The sequence below is a fragment of the Ylistrum balloti genome, unplaced genomic scaffold (assembly GCF_031769215.1).
Source record: "Ylistrum balloti isolate Yb309-2 unplaced genomic scaffold, AGI_CSIRO_Ybal_v1 Utg369758, whole genome shotgun sequence".
In the NCBI taxonomy this organism is placed as follows: Eukaryota; Metazoa; Mollusca; class Bivalvia; order Pectinida; family Pectinidae; genus Ylistrum; species Ylistrum balloti.
The window spans coordinates 1,387,873-1,406,994 of NW_026781958.1; the positions used below are offsets into that span (position 1 = coordinate 1,387,873).

A 19,122-nucleotide genomic window follows, 5' to 3' on the forward strand; every position below is an offset into this window, starting at 1 on the left:
AATAAAGTAATTTATATTACATTTCCATTAATTGATATTATGACCGTTCGGAGAAAATGGATAAGCAGAGTCTCTTCTGTGTTTGTATCCGAGGTAACTTAGGAAGGAGCCCATCGAGAGACAAATTGACAAGGAAAAGTATGGCACGCAAGAGGTTAGCGAAGTGAGTAACTTATGATATGTTTACGTTTTGTCACATAATTCTCATCACATGGCATGTTGACGCTATTGTGCAACGTTGAAATCACCATCAACAACCATTTTGTGACGTAGATGAGTATATGCCATGAATGCAGTCGGACTGTGATTCGCACCCAAACGTAGCATGTACCATCACAATCCTCGCCTGTCAATACACTCATACACATACACACACACACACACACACACACACACACACACACATATATATATATATATATCAGCCGTGCCTACCTAACCTACATTACAGGATGTCATGACGTTTCGAACCCACCCGGTTTTCACCAAGTCGTTTTGCCCCAGTTTCCCACCAATCTGTACACCAATAGGCCCTACAAAGACAATACCGACCTATATCTTTATATATATATATCTTTGTCACGGATTATAGTTAGAATTCCTCCCTTATATTAAAAGACCAAATATTTATAACGCTAACAAGCCATTTAGGCAATGTTTTACATAGTTTATAACTGCATGATAGTTATAAATCATTGAAAGATGGAAAGCTAGTTTACCTTCCAGCATATTTACATTGGCTACCACTATGTAGAATCCCTTTAGAGTTGTAATTCACAATCACATGTCTAGAGAGATTCTGCATAGTGCTGGTCATTGTAAGTACGCCAGAGTGTACAGATGTCATAAAGTTTTGTTTTTTTTTTTGTACAGGGAGGAATTCGGACAATCCTCTGTAACAAAGAGAAAAACAAAATCATTAATAGATAGCCAGAACCCTTTTGGCCTACCAAAGGGGCATAATACAATCAGTTTCAGGATCATTTGATATGGAAACACATAAAGATCACAAGTTGAATTGATTTGAAACTTAAGTACATTGTGTGGTATGGCTATTCTGTGAGCTGTCAATGTTATTTTTATATTTCAGATATACAGTGGTCTTGCTCGAGAGCTTAGCAGGAACTGGTCATCAACGGGTATTGGTGAGAATGAGGGAAGCTGAAAAAGTAGAACGAATCATGAAAGATCCCATCGGTATGTTTGAAGTACATAAGTGTATTTTGATCAGTTTCTATGCAAAAAACGTAATTCCATCAGGCTCGCTGAGGTGCATATCAAAATATAAACAATAATAACAATAACATTTACCATGAATCAGTGGCTGGTATTGGCTTGAAAATTATGCAATGTTACATTATTGAAATTAAAAATGATCACTTGTTACATGTTCTTGAAATCTAGATAGCTTTTGAAGTCCAGTACATAATTCATCACAAACTTTGGTGAGCAAATGTGAATACATTAATACTGCTCTTAGTTGTAAAAATTGTTTTGGTAACGACCAAAGTGTCCTGTGTTAGCTGAAGAACAGATCAGCGACTCAGGTTCATTGCACCTCTTATTAAAAAGAAAACTTTTATTTTAATTCATTGATTTTTTGTTTTCTGAAATTTGGTTTTATTTTTTTTGAACAGTTGGACAAGATGTCTTATATAAAGAAATAAAGAAAATCCGCAGTGTGAAGGTACCACGAAGAATATGATCTTGACAACATTTAACATTGAGATGAGAGAATGGTGTAATGGATGAAAGATACATTATTGCAGGCAATTGAGGACCCGAAACGTCGAAGAAGTGCTGTGTGAATTTTAAAGAATGTGCAGTGTCTTTACTAGTATTATGAATTGGTCAGCCTTGAAAAATCCTCCATTTTATCTGATGTTGACAGAGACTTTGCCTAAATTTAAAAGTACAAGGTAGTAATTTGTAAAACAGTTGACCAATTTATATGAACTTGTAGTGGCAAATGTATCATCTGAGAGGCATTTTTCGAGGTGTTGTGTGTCAATTGTGAATATTATTCTGAAAAGGTGCACATTAGTGATATTTCTGCCCTATGGTTAAATTGTACATTTCCTTCGTAGGCTGTGTTTGTTGTGTTGGGTCAGAATCGTTTTTGATGTTTGGTATCACAAGAAGTAATAAACATATATAAGAATAATTTAATGTGTGTTTGTGTGTTTTTTTTTTCACTATTAGTATACAATTACGATATCCGTTACAGTTTTGTTCTGTTCCTGTGAAAAAACAAAAACAAAAAAGGGAATATAAATATCAAAATAAAGTAGGGGATAGAAGGTATCTTGTACTGACTCATATTGATCAGTCCAAAATAATTTATTCTTAAAGGTACAAAACATTTACATTTGTGCTCTTAGATTTCTTTTGGAAATTGATATTCCAGTCTATACCAAACTATTTACCAGGTATTTTGAATTAAAGAATGATGACATATAACACTGGTTTATCTGTAAATTATGGTAAATATTTGTAGTTGAGCAGAGGTAAATTATTTAAATAATGAAAGTTTGACAAATGTTTAGGTTACTGAATATTTGAACTAGATGAAAGATGAAATGCAGCCCTGAAAACACTTCCTTTTCAAGGAAACCCTGAAGTATCCATCACATGATCAGCACATGCTGTTCTGACCCCTAACATTTGTGTTTTCTGTCCTGGCAAGTAGCAGTCTGGTCTGACTTTAATGGTTTGGTATTCCAGTGTTAATTAAGGTTTTCCATGAATTCATTGAGTGTGCTGGGTGATAAAACTTTTTCAGTCAAAGTGTTCAACAAATTAACATTGTGAAAAAAGTCCTAATGACTAGCCTACATTGGCTCTTTTGTTAACTTTTTCCATGACCTTTTGTTCTTAGTTGGGTTTAATGGTGTAATTGTTGTATGTTGCATTTATCCATGGCTGATATGATATGGTACACCTCTATCATGTCCATTCAAAGTCTCCTATATTGAAGGCAAGAAAGTCTTGATTGAAGCACGGACTTGTATACAAGTATATAAGTCCGTGATTGAAGTAGGCTTTCTGTGTACGATTTTTGTTAACAGCTTTATCTAGTTTTGCTGCTCATCTTTGAACATATGTTGAATTTTAGAACATTAATCTCATTGTTAAGTTTTTCGGTCAGTATCCCCAAGCTTCCATTTTTTTTCTCTCCCCAGCCAAAAATCTTAATATCAAACTTCAAATATCCTACACGCCAAATGTATCCACCCTTTTAAATAAACCCGTATAAGACACTTGCAAACCCAAGTGGCGGGGAAAAAAGTGTTTTTTCTTTTAATTTTAGAGACGTTTGTAAATGAATAAATGTAATTTGTATTTTAACAATATCAGGAGCCGGAATTTCACAAGGGTATATCTTTTACCATATAAAAACTTTTATATAATTTTTTTCGTCTTCTGTGTTGTTTTGGGGTGTTTGGGGGGGTAATTTTGGATGTTTTTGAGTAATTCGTTCCGTATTTTCATTAAAATAAACAAACTAGGTAGAAAGAAAAAAGGAGAGGCGAGCGCAGGGAGTTGGTTAAGCGGGCGCATGGCTTCGTTCAAATGCTTTTGATTTGAAGCGCGTTGAGCACTATGAACTACTTATAATCAAGCGTGTGTGCGACGCTGTTTGTAAATAAAGTTTCACCATTTGCGTTGTTGCCTTGAGTGATGTAAGAGAACTCGGCCTTCTGAAGTGGGCCTTCCTCGTTGACTTATAAATACTTAGATGATGCCATCAGTCTAAACAAGAAGATCAAAATCTGCGATTTTTTTTCACTGGATCAGCTGTCGACCAGATCTTTAATTGATGTGATTTGGTTGTAAAGTGTACAGACAGGTCGGTGTGAGCGCACGACACTGCCCCATCGTGGTCAACTGTCACGGGGACTGTTATACTGTTCCAGTGTAATATCGAAATGGCGTCAAGTTCGAAAGACGGTAAATATCTAAGCAGGAAATAATAAAATACATCTGCATTTAAACAAAAAGCGGGACTGTGCAGGGCAAGAAATAAAGATAGGACAATCTGCTGAAAATGCATGTGTGTATAAAAAATGACAATGTATGTGCAGCATGTGCTCTATAGCTTATCGTTTGCATGTAACATTAATTTATCTTAGTGACATTTTTAAAGGAAATGCATCCAGATTAATATTAAAACTGTATTGGCCTACTTATCAGGATTGATTGACGCTATGTTTAAATGAACAAATGTTATAATCTATATAACCTGCAGGTTATTAATAAACTCGTGACTGTTATATAATGCAGTGTTGCTGTATCCAAGGTTTCTGAGCTAGAACTACTTGTTTCTCAAAAAATAATTTCCTTCATCAACCTTGCATAATAACTTTTGCATGGTGGGATTTCCATATGATTTTGTTACACTGAAGTGAAGGGGATTGTGAAGGATGAAACCAGGGACGTATTCTGTATTATCTGTGTTATACGTCCTTGATGAAATGGACAATATGTCATTGTATATATTTCTTTGTGAACTCAGTTTTGCCTTACAATGATTCTTTGAGATTTACTGGGCAAGATCTAGAGAGATCAGATGAATTGATGTTACTATGCCTTCTATAGTGCATGTCTGACTGGTCTACTTTTAAACAATATGTCCTAAAAGACATGGTTACTATATTAACAGAATTCTACATATTAAAGATAGAAAAAATAGAAACTGCACTTTAATTAAATAGTAAAGCATGGTCCGGACTTGGTTCAAATATGATTTAGACATTGCCACAAGGCCACCATGACTGCCATCTTGACACTATTGTTATCACTATCACTCCAGAACAAAAAGTCATGAAGATGGTGCTGCATTAGATTTAGAGCCTTAGCATGTTCCAGATGGATGTGATGGCAGCCATGGCTTTGAAAATCTTGATAAATGACACCATCAGAGGATCAGTTCTGCCAAAAATAGTCTGGCTTATGTTGCCATGGCCATTATTACTTCTTTGGTTTCATATGTGTGCTGTATAACTTGCATACTTATGTTGTTTGCAGGTATAATTACTATTGGAGCACCACATTCTCATTCTCTTTTAAGCCTTTTACAGGCAGTCAAGCATGTTATTTATTTTAGCCTTTTCAGGTCACATCTTACTGTGCAGTCTCCCAGATTTTTTTTTACAGAAAATCTGTCTTATGACATCTATCACATGCATGGTGATAGTTGGATGAGGGGGTGGGGTGGAGGATGGATGAGGGATTTTATAAGAAATAGCTTTGTTGTTATAGGGATAACTTCTAACATAAACAAAGAGAAATCTAAAATTGCCCAGATATCATTAACATGCAGTAGTGATTGTTACTACCCTGTGCATCTTTAGAATCTCAGGAAAGCACCTTGAGGTAGCTCTGAAGAGTACATTGTGTGTCTGTCAAATTCTGGAGAGTATCTCTGGAAAGTACTGTAAGATTTCTTTGTCTGTACTTTATGTATCTTGGAAGAGTAGTACCTTGTTTGTTCTGAGTACTACCTTGTGGGTGGCTGGAAAGTACTTAGGTGTGCCACTGGAGAGTACTGGTACTGGAATGTATCCTGGAAAGTATGTGGATGTACCTCGAGAAAGTATTCTGGTGTTTCACTACAGAGTACCAGCAGGGTGTATCTCTGGGAATTACCTAGATGTACCTCTGGAAAGTTCATGGAATATACATTGTATCTCTAGAGATCACCTGGAGTATCTTGATGTACCAGTTTATCTTAAATATATTTTAGAGTATATTGATTTGGAGTACCTGCCTCTTCCTGGTCTATTCGGGGAGAGTATCTTGGTATATGTAGGAGTATTTTGTGAATGTTTAGAAAGAACACTGATGCATCTGGAAAATTTTATCTGGCATCTTAATATTATATCTAGAGGGTACTTTCTTACATGTATGAAATACCTAGTTTTATCTGAAGTTTTCTGTAGTGTATCTGGAGAATACCATGGTGTATCTGGAGAATACCATGGTGTATCTGGAGACTACCTTGGGGTATCTGGAGAATACCTTGGTGTATCTGGAGAATACCATGGTGTATCTGGAGAATACCATGGTGTATCTGGAGAATACCTTGGTGTATCTGGAGAATACCATTGTGTATCTGGAGACTACCTTGGTGTATCTGGAGAATACCTTGGGGTATGTATCTGGAGAATACCATTGTGTATCTGGAGAATACCTTGGGGTATCTGGAGAATACCATTGTGTATCTGGAGAATACCATTGTGTATCTGGAGAATACCATTGTGTATCTGGAGATTGTATCTGTACCATGGTGTATCTGGAGAATACCTTGGTGTATCTGGAGAATACCATGGTGTATCTAGAGAATACCTTGGTGTATCTGGAGAATACCATTGTGTATCTGGAGAATACCATTGTGTATCTGGAGAATACCTTGGTGTATCTGGAGAATACCATTGTGTATCTGGAGAATACCATTGTGTATCTGGAGAATACCATTGTGTATCTGGAGAATACCTTGGGGTATGTATCTGGAGAATACCTTGGGGTATGTATCTGGAGAATACCTTGGAGTATCTGGAGAATACCATTGTGTATCTGGAGAATACCTTGGTGTATCTGGAGAATACCATGGTGTATCTGGAGAATACCTTGGTGTATCTGGAGAATACCATGGTGTATCTGGAGAATACCATTGTGTATCTGGAGAATACCATTGTGTATCTGGAGAATACCTTGGTGTATCTGGAGAATACCATGGTGTATCTGGAGAATACCATGGTGTATCTGGAGAATACCTTGGGGTATGTATCTGGAGAATACCATGGTGTATCTGGAGAATACCTTGGTGTATCTAGAGAATACCTTGGTATCTAGATGTTTACTCTAGTATATCTGATAGGTATCTGGGTATGTTTATAGAAACACATGGACATCTGGAGATTTCTCTTGTTATATGGATGGAGAATACCCAGTTGAAAGTAAACAATGCCCTGGGGCTTTAGAGTACTTGTCATGTACCCAAATGATACATGTGCATACACGAGGAACACCCAGTCACATCTCTTTGGTGTTACCTTCATGTATCTAGGGAGTGTGTGTATTATGGTTCAGTATTTATAGGATTCCTCGTATTTTATAGTTTGGGATATATTTTGTGGAAATTAAACTTTTAACCAACAAAGTGTATCTGAGGAAAGTGATGCATGTACATGTATTATGGCCTTTGGAAATTTTGAGGAAATTTAACCAAATAACAAATGTGTATCTCAAGAAAGATACATTATTGTTTTGAGAGTACATTTTGTCAAAATTTAACTGATAACCAACAATATGTATCTCAGGAAAGTTATGGTTTTTGGAATACATTAGTGGATTTTTTTACACGTAACCCAAGTGTATCTTACAATACATGCATGTATTTTGAATATTTAGCCAAATTACATTTAATTACACGTAGTTGTTTTTTCCCCTCTCTGTTTGAATGTTGCATGCAATAGTTTTATTATGTTACAGATGTGGATAAAAAACAAACAAAACGGATCTCCTTTGGTGATGTGCATACATTAGAATATGGTATGTTAGAGTTCTGATTGAGTTTTGTGAGCACTCTTTTAACCTGAGTTCATCAAATTTTCATTAACATTTTGTAAACTTCTTGTTGATTTTATCAAAGTGAGAAGAACTTGCACCTTTCCTTAATGTCTGTTGTCTGTAATTAATTAGAACTTCAGTTGAAATTAATATTCATACCTCTGGAACATATACATGTACTAGTAGGTAGGTTTGAAGGATGAGGTCCTGATCTATGGGAAGGTCGGAACCTGGTCCTCGAGTCACATTTTACCATTGCTGGGTTCAAATAAACAAACATAGTCATGCTAGCATGATGGACTACAAATAGACAATGGGCTTATAACTGAATAACTTAAAAAGAATTCAAATATGTGCCAAGCTTTCATTTATATTCTTTGCTGGGCATGAAAAGCCAAACACAAGCATGCTAATATAACACATCCAGATTTTTTATTCAGTGGTGATGTATTCGCATTATAGTCAAGTAACTGTACGGTTTTACTGCAAATTGACTGGGTCAGAATTTCTTTTGGTCTTTCATAAAGATTGACATTTATATATTCTAACAAGTAAAAAAGTCCCAAAATTTACGTGGGGATGTGTTTTTTTTGGCCAAGAGAGGAACATGAAAATACGGAAAACTGCTGAGGCAGTTTTTATGTGGAAAAGCCTATCGTGTAAGACTGTATATGGGAAATCAACAGCATTCAGAGATCAATCCATGTATATTACAGATTTGCCTAAAACGTAAATAGGAATTATCACACAAGCAAGTAATTTCACCATGAATATTTGTTAAAAAATCCATTGAAATTGGCTTTAATTGCATTTGTGGGGCAGAATATTAAATTGATTGATACAAATTCTAGTTTAGTATAAATAAATTAATGTATGGCATGTATATTTAAGTTTTTTAAATGGGAGATCTTCCATTCAGTTTTGCCCTATGAAATGAATGTTCAAAGTTGACCTTGGGGTTAATTTCTTAGCTGTTTTTAAGAACAAATTGAACAATTTCATAAATTATTTTATGAAAATCTTAAGAATATCTTGATAGTGTACTTAATTATAATATAATTTATATACTACACAAGTGACACTTACTATTTTTATTAAGGTAATTGGAATGGATGAACCCAAGTTGATAAAATCATCACCTTGTGCCAGGATACATTTTTAGTGTTTTATTGGATGGCTAAATCTTTCAACAGGAATTACAACCATAACATGGTCTTCTCAATGAAGCAAACAATTTTTTACCTCCCGAAAGTTCAGAAGGGAAATACATAATTCTAATTCAAATTAAGAATTTTAATCAGCGCATAGAAATAGGACAAGTCGGGGAGACTAAAATGTTGAAACCAAACAACCAGTCAACCAACAAACCAAAAGTTGTAGGAGTATTTAACATCAGAATTATTTCGCGAAATCATTTGTTAATTTGAAAAAAGCTGTTTGAAAACAATAAAAAATGTCAATGTTGAGGTAAAATTGCATGGGATAAAATTTTGAGCATCAGAGCTTTAAATTGTATAAGCATTTTGTCAACATCAATATGTTCAATAAGGGGTGCACATATACACAAATGGACATCAAGGCTTTTTATGTACTTGTTATTTTTCAAATCACAGGTTGCAGAAATACAAATATTGAAATATTGTTTGATTTCCACGAAGAATAACACCAGATGAACACAACTGGCTAGATTTAATGGTTAATATTTTCTGTGTTGTATTTTAGTCGGTATTGCTATTCTGTTTACTTTATTCACCTATTGCTGCACATGAGGAAGATATCTTAAGTCAAATGTAGTTAAATATTTTTTTCTTATTTTCCTAACTTTTAAAACTCAAGAGCATGTTTTCCCAAAGTTTGATTTTTAGGGACTTTTTCAACTGGTTATTTTTTATACTGATAACTACCATCCAAAAATCAATATTTTTCCAGTAAAATGACTGGAGTTGTATTTATTTCTATAAGAACAGTATATGTCTAGGTTAGTGATGCAGGTTCTCTCTTCTTCTCTAAATCACCAACTGGCATTGTGTATTTGACAAAGTGCCAGCATAGCTTCTATGAAATCCTTGTATACTTACAAATAAATTGCTGTTATTTATTTAGGGTAACGCTATTACATTAAAGGATACTTACAGAAAATTTGCTGTTAATCCTATTTAGGGTTATGCTATTATATTTAAGTATACTTACAAAAAATTTGCTGTTAACCATATTTAAGTTAATGCTAGTAGGCTGTGCCATATTGATTGGCATCTCAGACAAAGACAGATTAATGGACATATAAGTGTTATTGAGTATGCTGATGCTGCATCTTATCTGCTTCATTAAGAGTGAAAACTCTGTTCTTCCTTTTTAATGTGTCATTTTGATAATAAGTTCTTTTTTAGTCACTGTGATATGTGAAAGACACTTGGTTTTTAATTTCATATTTTAAATTGATGTTTTTATCTTTGTAAAATGCAATGATGCCAAAAATACTTGTTTTTAAATTGTAGTATATTATGACATGAAAAAATAGGAATTTAAACTTAAAATGTGTTGTATTTTTTTAATAGATATATTGATAAATTTTGAGTGCATGTATAATTAATCTGAGATGTATCTGTAGTCACCTGTTCTTAACGAGCAGATGTTTACCTGTTGTTGTAGTCTACACCTAGTCTCACTTACCCAACAAAACATCTGGACATTTCAATACTATAAAAAGTTGGCTAAGTGGGATAACATTGTACTGCTTACCTTACTACAGATGTAAGAGTATAAATTATGGGTTGTTTGACATGGCCACAGCAGGTGTAGGAGTATAAATTATGGGTTGTTTGACATGGCCACAGCAGGTGTAGGAGTATAAATTATGGGTTGTTTGACATGGCCACTACAGATGTAAGAGTATAAATTATGGGTTGTTTGACATGGCCACTACAGATGTAAGAGTATAAATTATGGGTTGTTTGACATGGCCACTACAGATGTAAGAGTATAAATTATGGGTTGTTTGACATGGCCACAGCAGGTGTAGGAGTATAAATTATGGGTTGTTTGACATGGCCACAGCAGGTGTAGGAGTATAAATTAGGGGTTGTTTGACATGGCCACTACAGATGTAAGAGTATAAATTATGGGTTGTTTGACATGGCCACAGCAGGTGTAGGAGTATAAATTATGGGTTGTTTGACATGGCCACTACAGATGTAAGAGTATAAATTATGGGTTGTTTGAAATGGCCACAGCAGGTGTAGGAGTATAAATTAGGGGTTGTTTGACATGGCCACTACAGAAGTAAGAGTATAAATAATGGGTTGTTTGACATGGCCACAGCAGGTGTAGGAGTATAAATTATGGGTTGTTTGACATGGCCACTACAGATGTAAGAGTATAAATAATGGGTTGTTTGACATGGCCACTACAGATGTAAGAGTATAAATTATGGGTTGTTTGACATGGCCACAGCAGGTGTAGGAGTATAAATTATGGGTTGTTTGACATGGCCACTACAGAAGTAAGAGTATAAATAATGGGTTGTTTGACATGGCCACTACAGAAGCATCTTTAACAATATAGCTGGTTATTTACAGTTGGATGTAATTTTTATGATTGCAAAATACAGTGTACATTATGCTACTTCAGGAGTATACATTTAAGTAGGCTTGGGTTACTACAGAGAACACCTGCTTTAAGACTACAAGTTTACTATGGCTGCTAGAGGGTACCTTGATTAAGAATATATTGCTAACTCTGCCATGGAGCTTTTGTTGCTGGACTCAGATTTATACAATCCCTTCTGAGCACTGTTCAGCATATAACATCAGTGTGAAATGTTTGATAAATCTTGTTTTTTCTTTTTCTTTTTTATGAAAGTAAACCTTGTTGTACTCCTTACAGTGTCTGCATAAAGGTTTGGTGTCATATGCCACCAAGTAAAACACCCAACTTAATGATAACCTAACAAAACATGCGTTTGCTTTGCCACCTAAAGCATTGTTTACATGTGGATCGAAATGTACCGATTAAACATAACAAAACATGCGTTTGCTTTGCCACCTAAAGCATTGTTTACATGTGGATCGAAATGTACCGATTAACCATAACAAAACATGCGTTTGCTTTGCCACCTAAAGCATTGTTTACATGTGGATCGAAATGTACCGATTAAACATAACAAAACATGCGTTTGCTTTGCCACCTAAAGCATTGTTTACATGTGGATCGAAATGTACCGATTAACCATACATATAATCATACTGTATTTAAAAATGCTGAAAGATGCTTGTGGAATGGTTTTAAGTGGTATACAATACAGCCAATTAGCTGTGTGTTTAAATGTCGGCCATTCTGTAATATCTTGGTTAATGCAGCATCTGAACCAAACCGGACATGTTGATGAGTATCCCAGGTCTGGCAGACAGGGACAGTGTTTTTAAACAGCATACCACCAGAACCACATTACGGGCACAACAGCATTTAGTGATAAAGGTGTTACTATTTGGGAATATTTTTCTCTAACCATTTACTTGCTAGCAATGGAACTAATTGCTATAAATGCCCACTTAAGATATAACTTCCCACATCAGCTTTAACTTCCCACATCAGCTAAAACTTCCCACATCAGCTATATCTTTCCACATCAGTTATAACTTCCCACATCAGCTATAACTTCCCACATCATCTATAACTTCCCACATCAACTTTAACTTCCCACATCATCTATAACTTCCCACATCAGCTATAACTTCCCACATCAGCTATATCTTTCCACATCAGTTATAACTTCCCACATCAACTATAACTTCCCACATCAGCTTTAACTTCCCACATTAGCTATAACTTCCCACATCATCTATAACTTCCCACATCAGCTATAACTTCCCACATCATCTATAACTTCCCACATCATCTATAACTTCCCACATCAGCTATAACTTCCCACATCAGCTATAAGTTCCCACATCAGCTATATCTTTCTACATCATCTATAACTTCCCACATCAGCTATAACTTCCCACATCAGCTATAAGTTCCCACATCAGCTATATCTTTCTACATCAGCTGAAGCTTCCCACTTCAGGTATAACTTCCCATATCAGCTGAAACTTCCCATTTCAGGTATAACTTCCCACATCAGCTGAAACTTCTCACATAAGGTATTACTTCACACACCATTTTTTTACTTTCCACATTATGTATAACTTCCTTTTCAGTTAAAACTTCCCATACAGGTATGAGTTCCCATTTCATGTTTAGCTTCCCATATCAGTAAAAATTTCTCATATCAGTTAAAATTTCTCATATCAGTTACAACTTCCCATTTCAATTACTACTTCCCATTTCAGGTACTACTTCCCATTTCAATTATTACTTCCCATTTCAGGTACTACTTCCCATTTATATTCATACATTATGTTTAACTTCCCATATATTTATAATATGGGTTAAATCATGACAATTGCTAACATTACATACATTTTATGAGTATTACAGAATGAGAATTTTCAATAATTTGATTGGAATATAAGATAAGTTTTAAAAGTGTATGGAAACAACAGTACAGAATTCTCAGAGAGTGCTAAGGCAACGATCATTTTATAATCGCGGAAATCTGAGGGCAAATTTATTAGTATGGTTATTGTGGTCAAGGTACTAGCCACCAAAATGATCACTCCCGAAGGAAATGTTTACTTTTCCAGAGGCTCTCTATGTATTTAAAGTTATGATTTTGAAAATGGTGGCAATGAACAAAGGACGTAACAAGGTTTTAATTCACACAGTTTACCTTAAATGTACTCATCATCACTAAGTATTTGTCTGTTGTTGGAATGAATGATTTCACCAACACAAACTTTGGTATAAGTTGATTTGATATTTCAAAATTATTTGCATTATCAGGAAAATTCAGGATTCTCAATGGACTGCTTAACACGCTGAATCTGCTATAGCTTATAGAGCCATGCATTAGTGTTGCAGCTGTTTAAAATAGGTCACCTGTCTTGTCTGAATTGTAATGTTCATGTTAAATACCTCTGTAATTAGAAAACACATCAATGATTTATACTCGAAAGAATCTCATCAGTATCATACAGAATGGAAGGCTAAATTTCATAGTTTACAGGATAACAACACCTTAATGTTTGGCATTAGAAACTGGAACAGAACAAGCCTTTATGATAAATTACTGATGTAATTTGTTTCTTGTGATGTAAGTTAGGCAGATCAATTTGATGGATTTGGTCACTTTATGTGAAATGATTTAGTATCTATAGAATACAACTATTGATGATAATTATAATGTTACACCATTTCTTCTTAGAGCCAACTGAAGTGGAAGAAAAACAAGAGAAAGACAAAGATTGTCCAGAAGAATCGGAGCAGGTATGTTTTCATTTCTGGTTGAATTTTTTTTGTAAGTACATAAATATCAACATGAAAATCCAAATTATCTGTCATTTCACAAGGTCTCAGTGATCTGTTGGTTTAAGGGATGAAAAGTCACAAATCAACCAATTTAAAATGAAAAACTTGACATTATATTTAACCTTTTAACATACTAGTATATCTTGGATTTTCCTGTTTCCTCTTCTGTTATATTGTTCTTTAAATCAACCTCATTTACTACATTACATGACTGTATTTTTAAAATTATTTTCAGGAAGTTCAAGAACGTAAGTACAGCTATTATTACCTGATTTTACCCATTATACTGTGTATCAGAACCCATTCTTTTGTCATTGCTTTAAGCCACTGTTTACAGATTATCCTTGTTATCTATAGTTCGTATAACTCAAAGACTCCATTTAGTTCTATTTTGTTGGTTACTGCCTAACTCTACACAAAACATTCAAACTCACTCAAATCAAAAACATAGTTATCTCACAATTTGCCCATGGTAACGCTGAGTTGGAGATAACCAGGTTCAACTGTATTTCATATTTTGTGGAAGGAATAATGTTGGTCAATCCTATGTGGACGGAGATATCATTGGTCAATCCTAAGTGGATGGAGATAGCATTGGTCAATCCTATGTGGATGGAGATAGCATTTGTCAATCTTAATTTGATTTAATTAATGGTGAAATGGAAACATGTAACTTTGCTGAATATTTTATCAATACATTTAACGATAATTTGAGATCAAGAAGACATTCATTTCTCAGCACAAGATAGTAGACCTGAGGGTAATGTTAAAATGCTTATCCCTATGTCATTTCATATCTAGTTTGAGATTGTAGGAGTTATCTCCCATTAAAATTACATTATTGTATACAAAGCTGTGAGGATGTCTTCCAGATCAATTTAGACTTGTGCAGTAAATTACATTGAAATTACCTTAAATGTATTTGTGTACTTTGTTTGGATGAAAAAAAAATCATAAAAGAAAAGAATAAGTTTTAAATATTCTGTCAAATCTTAAATGAATTATGTACCGTATAACAATATTTTTTTATATAAATGCATGGAAAAAGAGGACAGCTATCAGCAAATTAAAGATGTTATAAAGCCCCTTGATTGCCTTGTTGGAGATGTCGTGTATTGCTTTTCCAGGACGAGAATGGCTGATGGATATGATGAAACTGTCTCTGGGAATAGGTCCCACCCCAGAACAGGTGCTAGAAACCCTAGACATGGATGGTGTTGTCAACTACATCAAAAGTGGAAAGTGTAAAAAGATTATCACTATGGCTGGAGCTGGTATTTCAACATGTATGTATGACAGTACTTACCTGTGTAGGGAGCTGTTAATTAATTACTTCCTAACTTTTCCAGTTTACGATGCATCTTGTCCAAACCTGTACCAACATCGTATGTTTACAATAACTCCCATTATCACCTTTGGTTAGTACCTCCATTAGATAATAAACAATGTAGTGTAATGTACATTATTTCTGGACTAATGTATCTTGTTTCATTCTTTATTTATATCCTTGGTGTCACATTGTCTTAAAAACTAAACACTTTATTAAGAATTGTTTAGGAATATAGAAACATTTTTAGTGGAAAAGATTGAAAAGATTTACATGGAATTTATATATTGACCAATTGTTCTATAACACAAAAAGCCCATTCAAGAACTTATATATTGGCTCCAGGGCTTATTGTCAATTAATAATAATTTGTTCTGTAATAAGCCCACCTTGAGAATGAAGATGGAATTGATATATTGGCCATTTGGGCTTATTGTCGTGTAGTAAAGCCACTGAGGGACTTTTGACAGAATTGATATATTTGCCCTCTTGGCTTATTGTCTTGTAATAAGACCATTCCCAGATGTCAGACAGAACTGATATATTACCCCCTTCCCCCTCTCCAGCTTATTGACACATAATAAGCCTACTATGAGACTTTAGATGGAACTGATACATTGGCTCATTGCAGCATAAACAGCAGATGGTATCAGGATTCTAATAGGGGCTACAAAATATCACCTGATAATATGTACCTGTATTTGTATACTGTTGGTGAGATGAGATGATAGATTTACAAATTGTTAAAGTGTTACACACTTAGATTTGGAAATGAGAAAGTTACGACTTATTTAGTTTGTTACAAGTATTAGATGTTTACGACATGTCTTGCTTAGCTGTGATTTTTTGGTCAATTGTAGCTGCGGGTATTCCAGACTTCCGATCTCCAAAAACAGGTCTTTATGACAACTTACAGAAGTACAACCTTCCTCATCCGCAGGCTGTGTTTGACATAGGGTATTTTTGGGTAAGTCACAATTGTGTGTATTTAGGTGAGTCACCTTAGTGTTAGGCATGGTATATACTCCAAAATGAGTCAATGCAGTGGCTGCTATTTAGTACCTGTGGATGAGCAACATGTTTGTGACCGAGTGTCTCATGTCCTGTATCAAATCTTACCCGAGATTCTGAAATAATGTATCTGTTTTGAATACAAGAGATCAAAAGATGATAATTAAATTTTTTAGTAAACTGTTCTTTTTTTGTTTGATTCAGAAAAATCCAGAGCCATTTTTCCTTCTTGCCAAAGAGCTGTGGCCAGGTGTGTTCAAGGTATGAAATATTCCTCCCAAATCAAAGTGCATCATGAGGGTCTTTATAATTGGCTCTGTTATATAAAACCTGACCATTAATGATAAGTAAACTGGACAACTGATCCCACTTGTATAAAAATCTGAAATATCGTCCTACCACCTTCAGTGTCCAGTCCCACTTACTTGTAACTGTTGGGAGATAAAAACCCAGGTTAGAATTCAAATCACATCCTGAATGTTTAACTCTTCACTTATAAGGTTAACTTTCAATATCACAAATAATTTCCATGATTTGATTCTTATAAAAATCACTTAGGACAGTATGTTAATAAATCTAACAATAACTTTTTAATTTATTGAGAAGCTGTAAGAATCTATTCCCTTACTGAATATGCAAAATACTTCAAAAAATGATAAGATCTATATTTTCATGGCTAGAATGTATTGATGTAGGGAATGTGGTTTGAACTTGATTTGATTGTTTTATTTCCTTATTCAGTAATGATAATGTATGTGTCATTGGCTTTGTATTTTATAGCCAACTCCTTGTCATTACTTCATTAAGTTGCTCGCTGACAAAGGCCTGTTACTACGTCATTATACCCAGGTAAGTCCTGTTGTTACACCGTTATACCCAGGTAAGTCCTGTTGTTACACCATTATACCCAGGTAAGTCCTGTTGTTACACCATTATACCCAGGTAAGTCCTGTTGTTACACCATTATACCCAGGTAAGTCCTGTTGTTACACCGTTATACCCAGGTAAGTCCTGTTGTTACACCGTTATACCCAGGTAAGTCCTGTTGTTACACCATTATACCCAGGTAAGTCCTGTTGTTACACCATTATACCCAGGTAAGTCCTGTTGTTACACCATTATACCCAGGTAAGACCTGTTGTTACACCATTATACCCAGGTAAGACCTGTTGTTACACCATTATACCCAGGTAAGTCCTGTTGTTACACCATTATACCCAGGTAAGTCCTGTTGTTACACCATTATACCCAGGTAAGTCCTGTTGTTACACCATTATACCCAGGTAAGGCCTGTTGTTACACCATTATACCCAGGTAAGTCCTGTTGTTACACCATTATACCCAGGTAAGACCTGTTGTTACACCATTATACCCAGGTAAGACCTGTTGTTACACCATTATACCCAGGTAAGACCTGTTGTTACACCATTATACCCAGGTAAGTCCTGTTGTTACACCATTATACCCAGGTAAGTCCTGTTGTTACACCATTATACCCAGGTAAGGCCCGCTGTTACACCATTATACCCAGGTAAGACCTGTTGTTACACCATTATACCCAGCACCATTATACCTAGGTAAGTCCTGTTGTTACACCATTATACCTAGGTAAGGTGGTGTTGTTACACCATTATACCCAGGTAAGGTCTGTTGTTACATCATTATACCAGGTTAGGCCTGTTGTTACACCATTATACCCAGGTAAGACCCGCTGTTACACCATTATACCCAAGTAAGGCCTGTTGTTACACCATTATACCCAGGTAAGGTGGTGTTGTTACACCATTATACCCAGGTAAGTCCTGTTGTTACACCATTATACCCAGGTAAGACCTGTTGTTACACCATTATACCCAGGTAAGACCTGTTGTTACACCATTATACCCAGGTAAGGTGGTGTTGTTACACCATTATACCCAGGTAAGGCCTGTTGTTACACCATTATACCCAGGTAAGACCTGTTGTTACACCATTATACCCAGGTAAGGTGATGTTGTTACACCATTATACCCAGGTAAGGTGGTGTTGTTACACCATTATACCTAAGTAAGGTGGTGTTGTTACACCATTATACCCAGGTAAGTCCTGTTGTTACACCATTATACCCAGGTAAGACCTGTTGTTACACCATTATACCAGGTAAGTCCTGTTGTTACACCATTATACCCAGGTAAGTCCTGTTGTTACACCATTATACCCAGGTAAGTCCTGTTGTGACATCATTATACCCAGGTAAGACCTGTTGTTACACCATTATACCCAGGTAAGGCCTGTTATTACACCATTATACCCAGGTAAAGCCTGTTGTTACACCATTATACCCAGGTAAGTCCTGTTGTTACACCATTATACCCAGGTAAGACCTGTTGTTACACCATTATACCCAGGTTAGGCCTGTTGTTACACCATTATACCCAGGTAAGGCCTGTTGTTACACCATTATACCCAGGTAAGACCTGTTGTTACACCATTATACCCAGGTAAGGCCCGCTGTTACACCATTATACCCAGGTAAGTCCTGTTGTTACACCATTATACCAGGTTAGGCCTGTTGTTACACCATTATACCCAGGTTAGGCCTGTTGTTACACCATTATACCCAGGTAAGGCCTGTTGTTACACCATTATACCCAGGTAAGTCCTGTTGTTACACCATTATACCCAGGTTAGGCCTGTTGTTACACCATTATACCCAGGTAAGGTGGTGTTGTTACACCATTATACCCAGGTAAGTCCTGTTGTTACACCATTATACCCAGGTAAGACCTGTTGTTACACCATTATACCCAGGTAAGTCCTGTTGT

At 35.5% G+C, this 19,122-nt stretch overlaps 1 protein-coding gene and 1 long non-coding RNA gene across 2 annotated transcripts in view; both read left to right on the forward strand.

Moving 5' to 3' along the window:
* Window positions 1-99: 99 nt before the first annotated feature.
* On the forward strand, window positions 100-2,164 carry LOC132543604 (uncharacterized). The gene is made up of 3 exons (XR_009553979.1): window positions 100-163; window positions 1,091-1,197; window positions 1,638-2,164. It is a non-coding gene; the product is annotated as an uncharacterized LOC132543604 (long non-coding RNA).
* A 1,521-nt stretch (window positions 2,165-3,685) lies between these two features.
* The window catches only part of LOC132543523 (NAD-dependent protein deacetylase sirtuin-2-like), a 29,694-nt gene continuing 14,257 nt past the window's right edge, over window positions 3,686-19,122 (forward strand). The window contains exons 1-7 of the mRNA XM_060207036.1: window positions 3,686-3,951; window positions 13,877-13,938; window positions 14,216-14,228; window positions 15,108-15,266; window positions 16,168-16,274; window positions 16,523-16,579; window positions 17,099-17,167. Coding sequence (XP_060063019.1) covers window positions 3,930-3,951; window positions 13,877-13,938; window positions 14,216-14,228; window positions 15,108-15,266; window positions 16,168-16,274; window positions 16,523-16,579; window positions 17,099-17,167 — 489 coding nt within the window. The 5' untranslated portion in view covers window positions 3,686-3,929. The remainder of the gene's footprint in view (window positions 3,952-13,876; window positions 13,939-14,215; window positions 14,229-15,107; window positions 15,267-16,167; window positions 16,275-16,522; window positions 16,580-17,098; window positions 17,168-19,122) is intronic.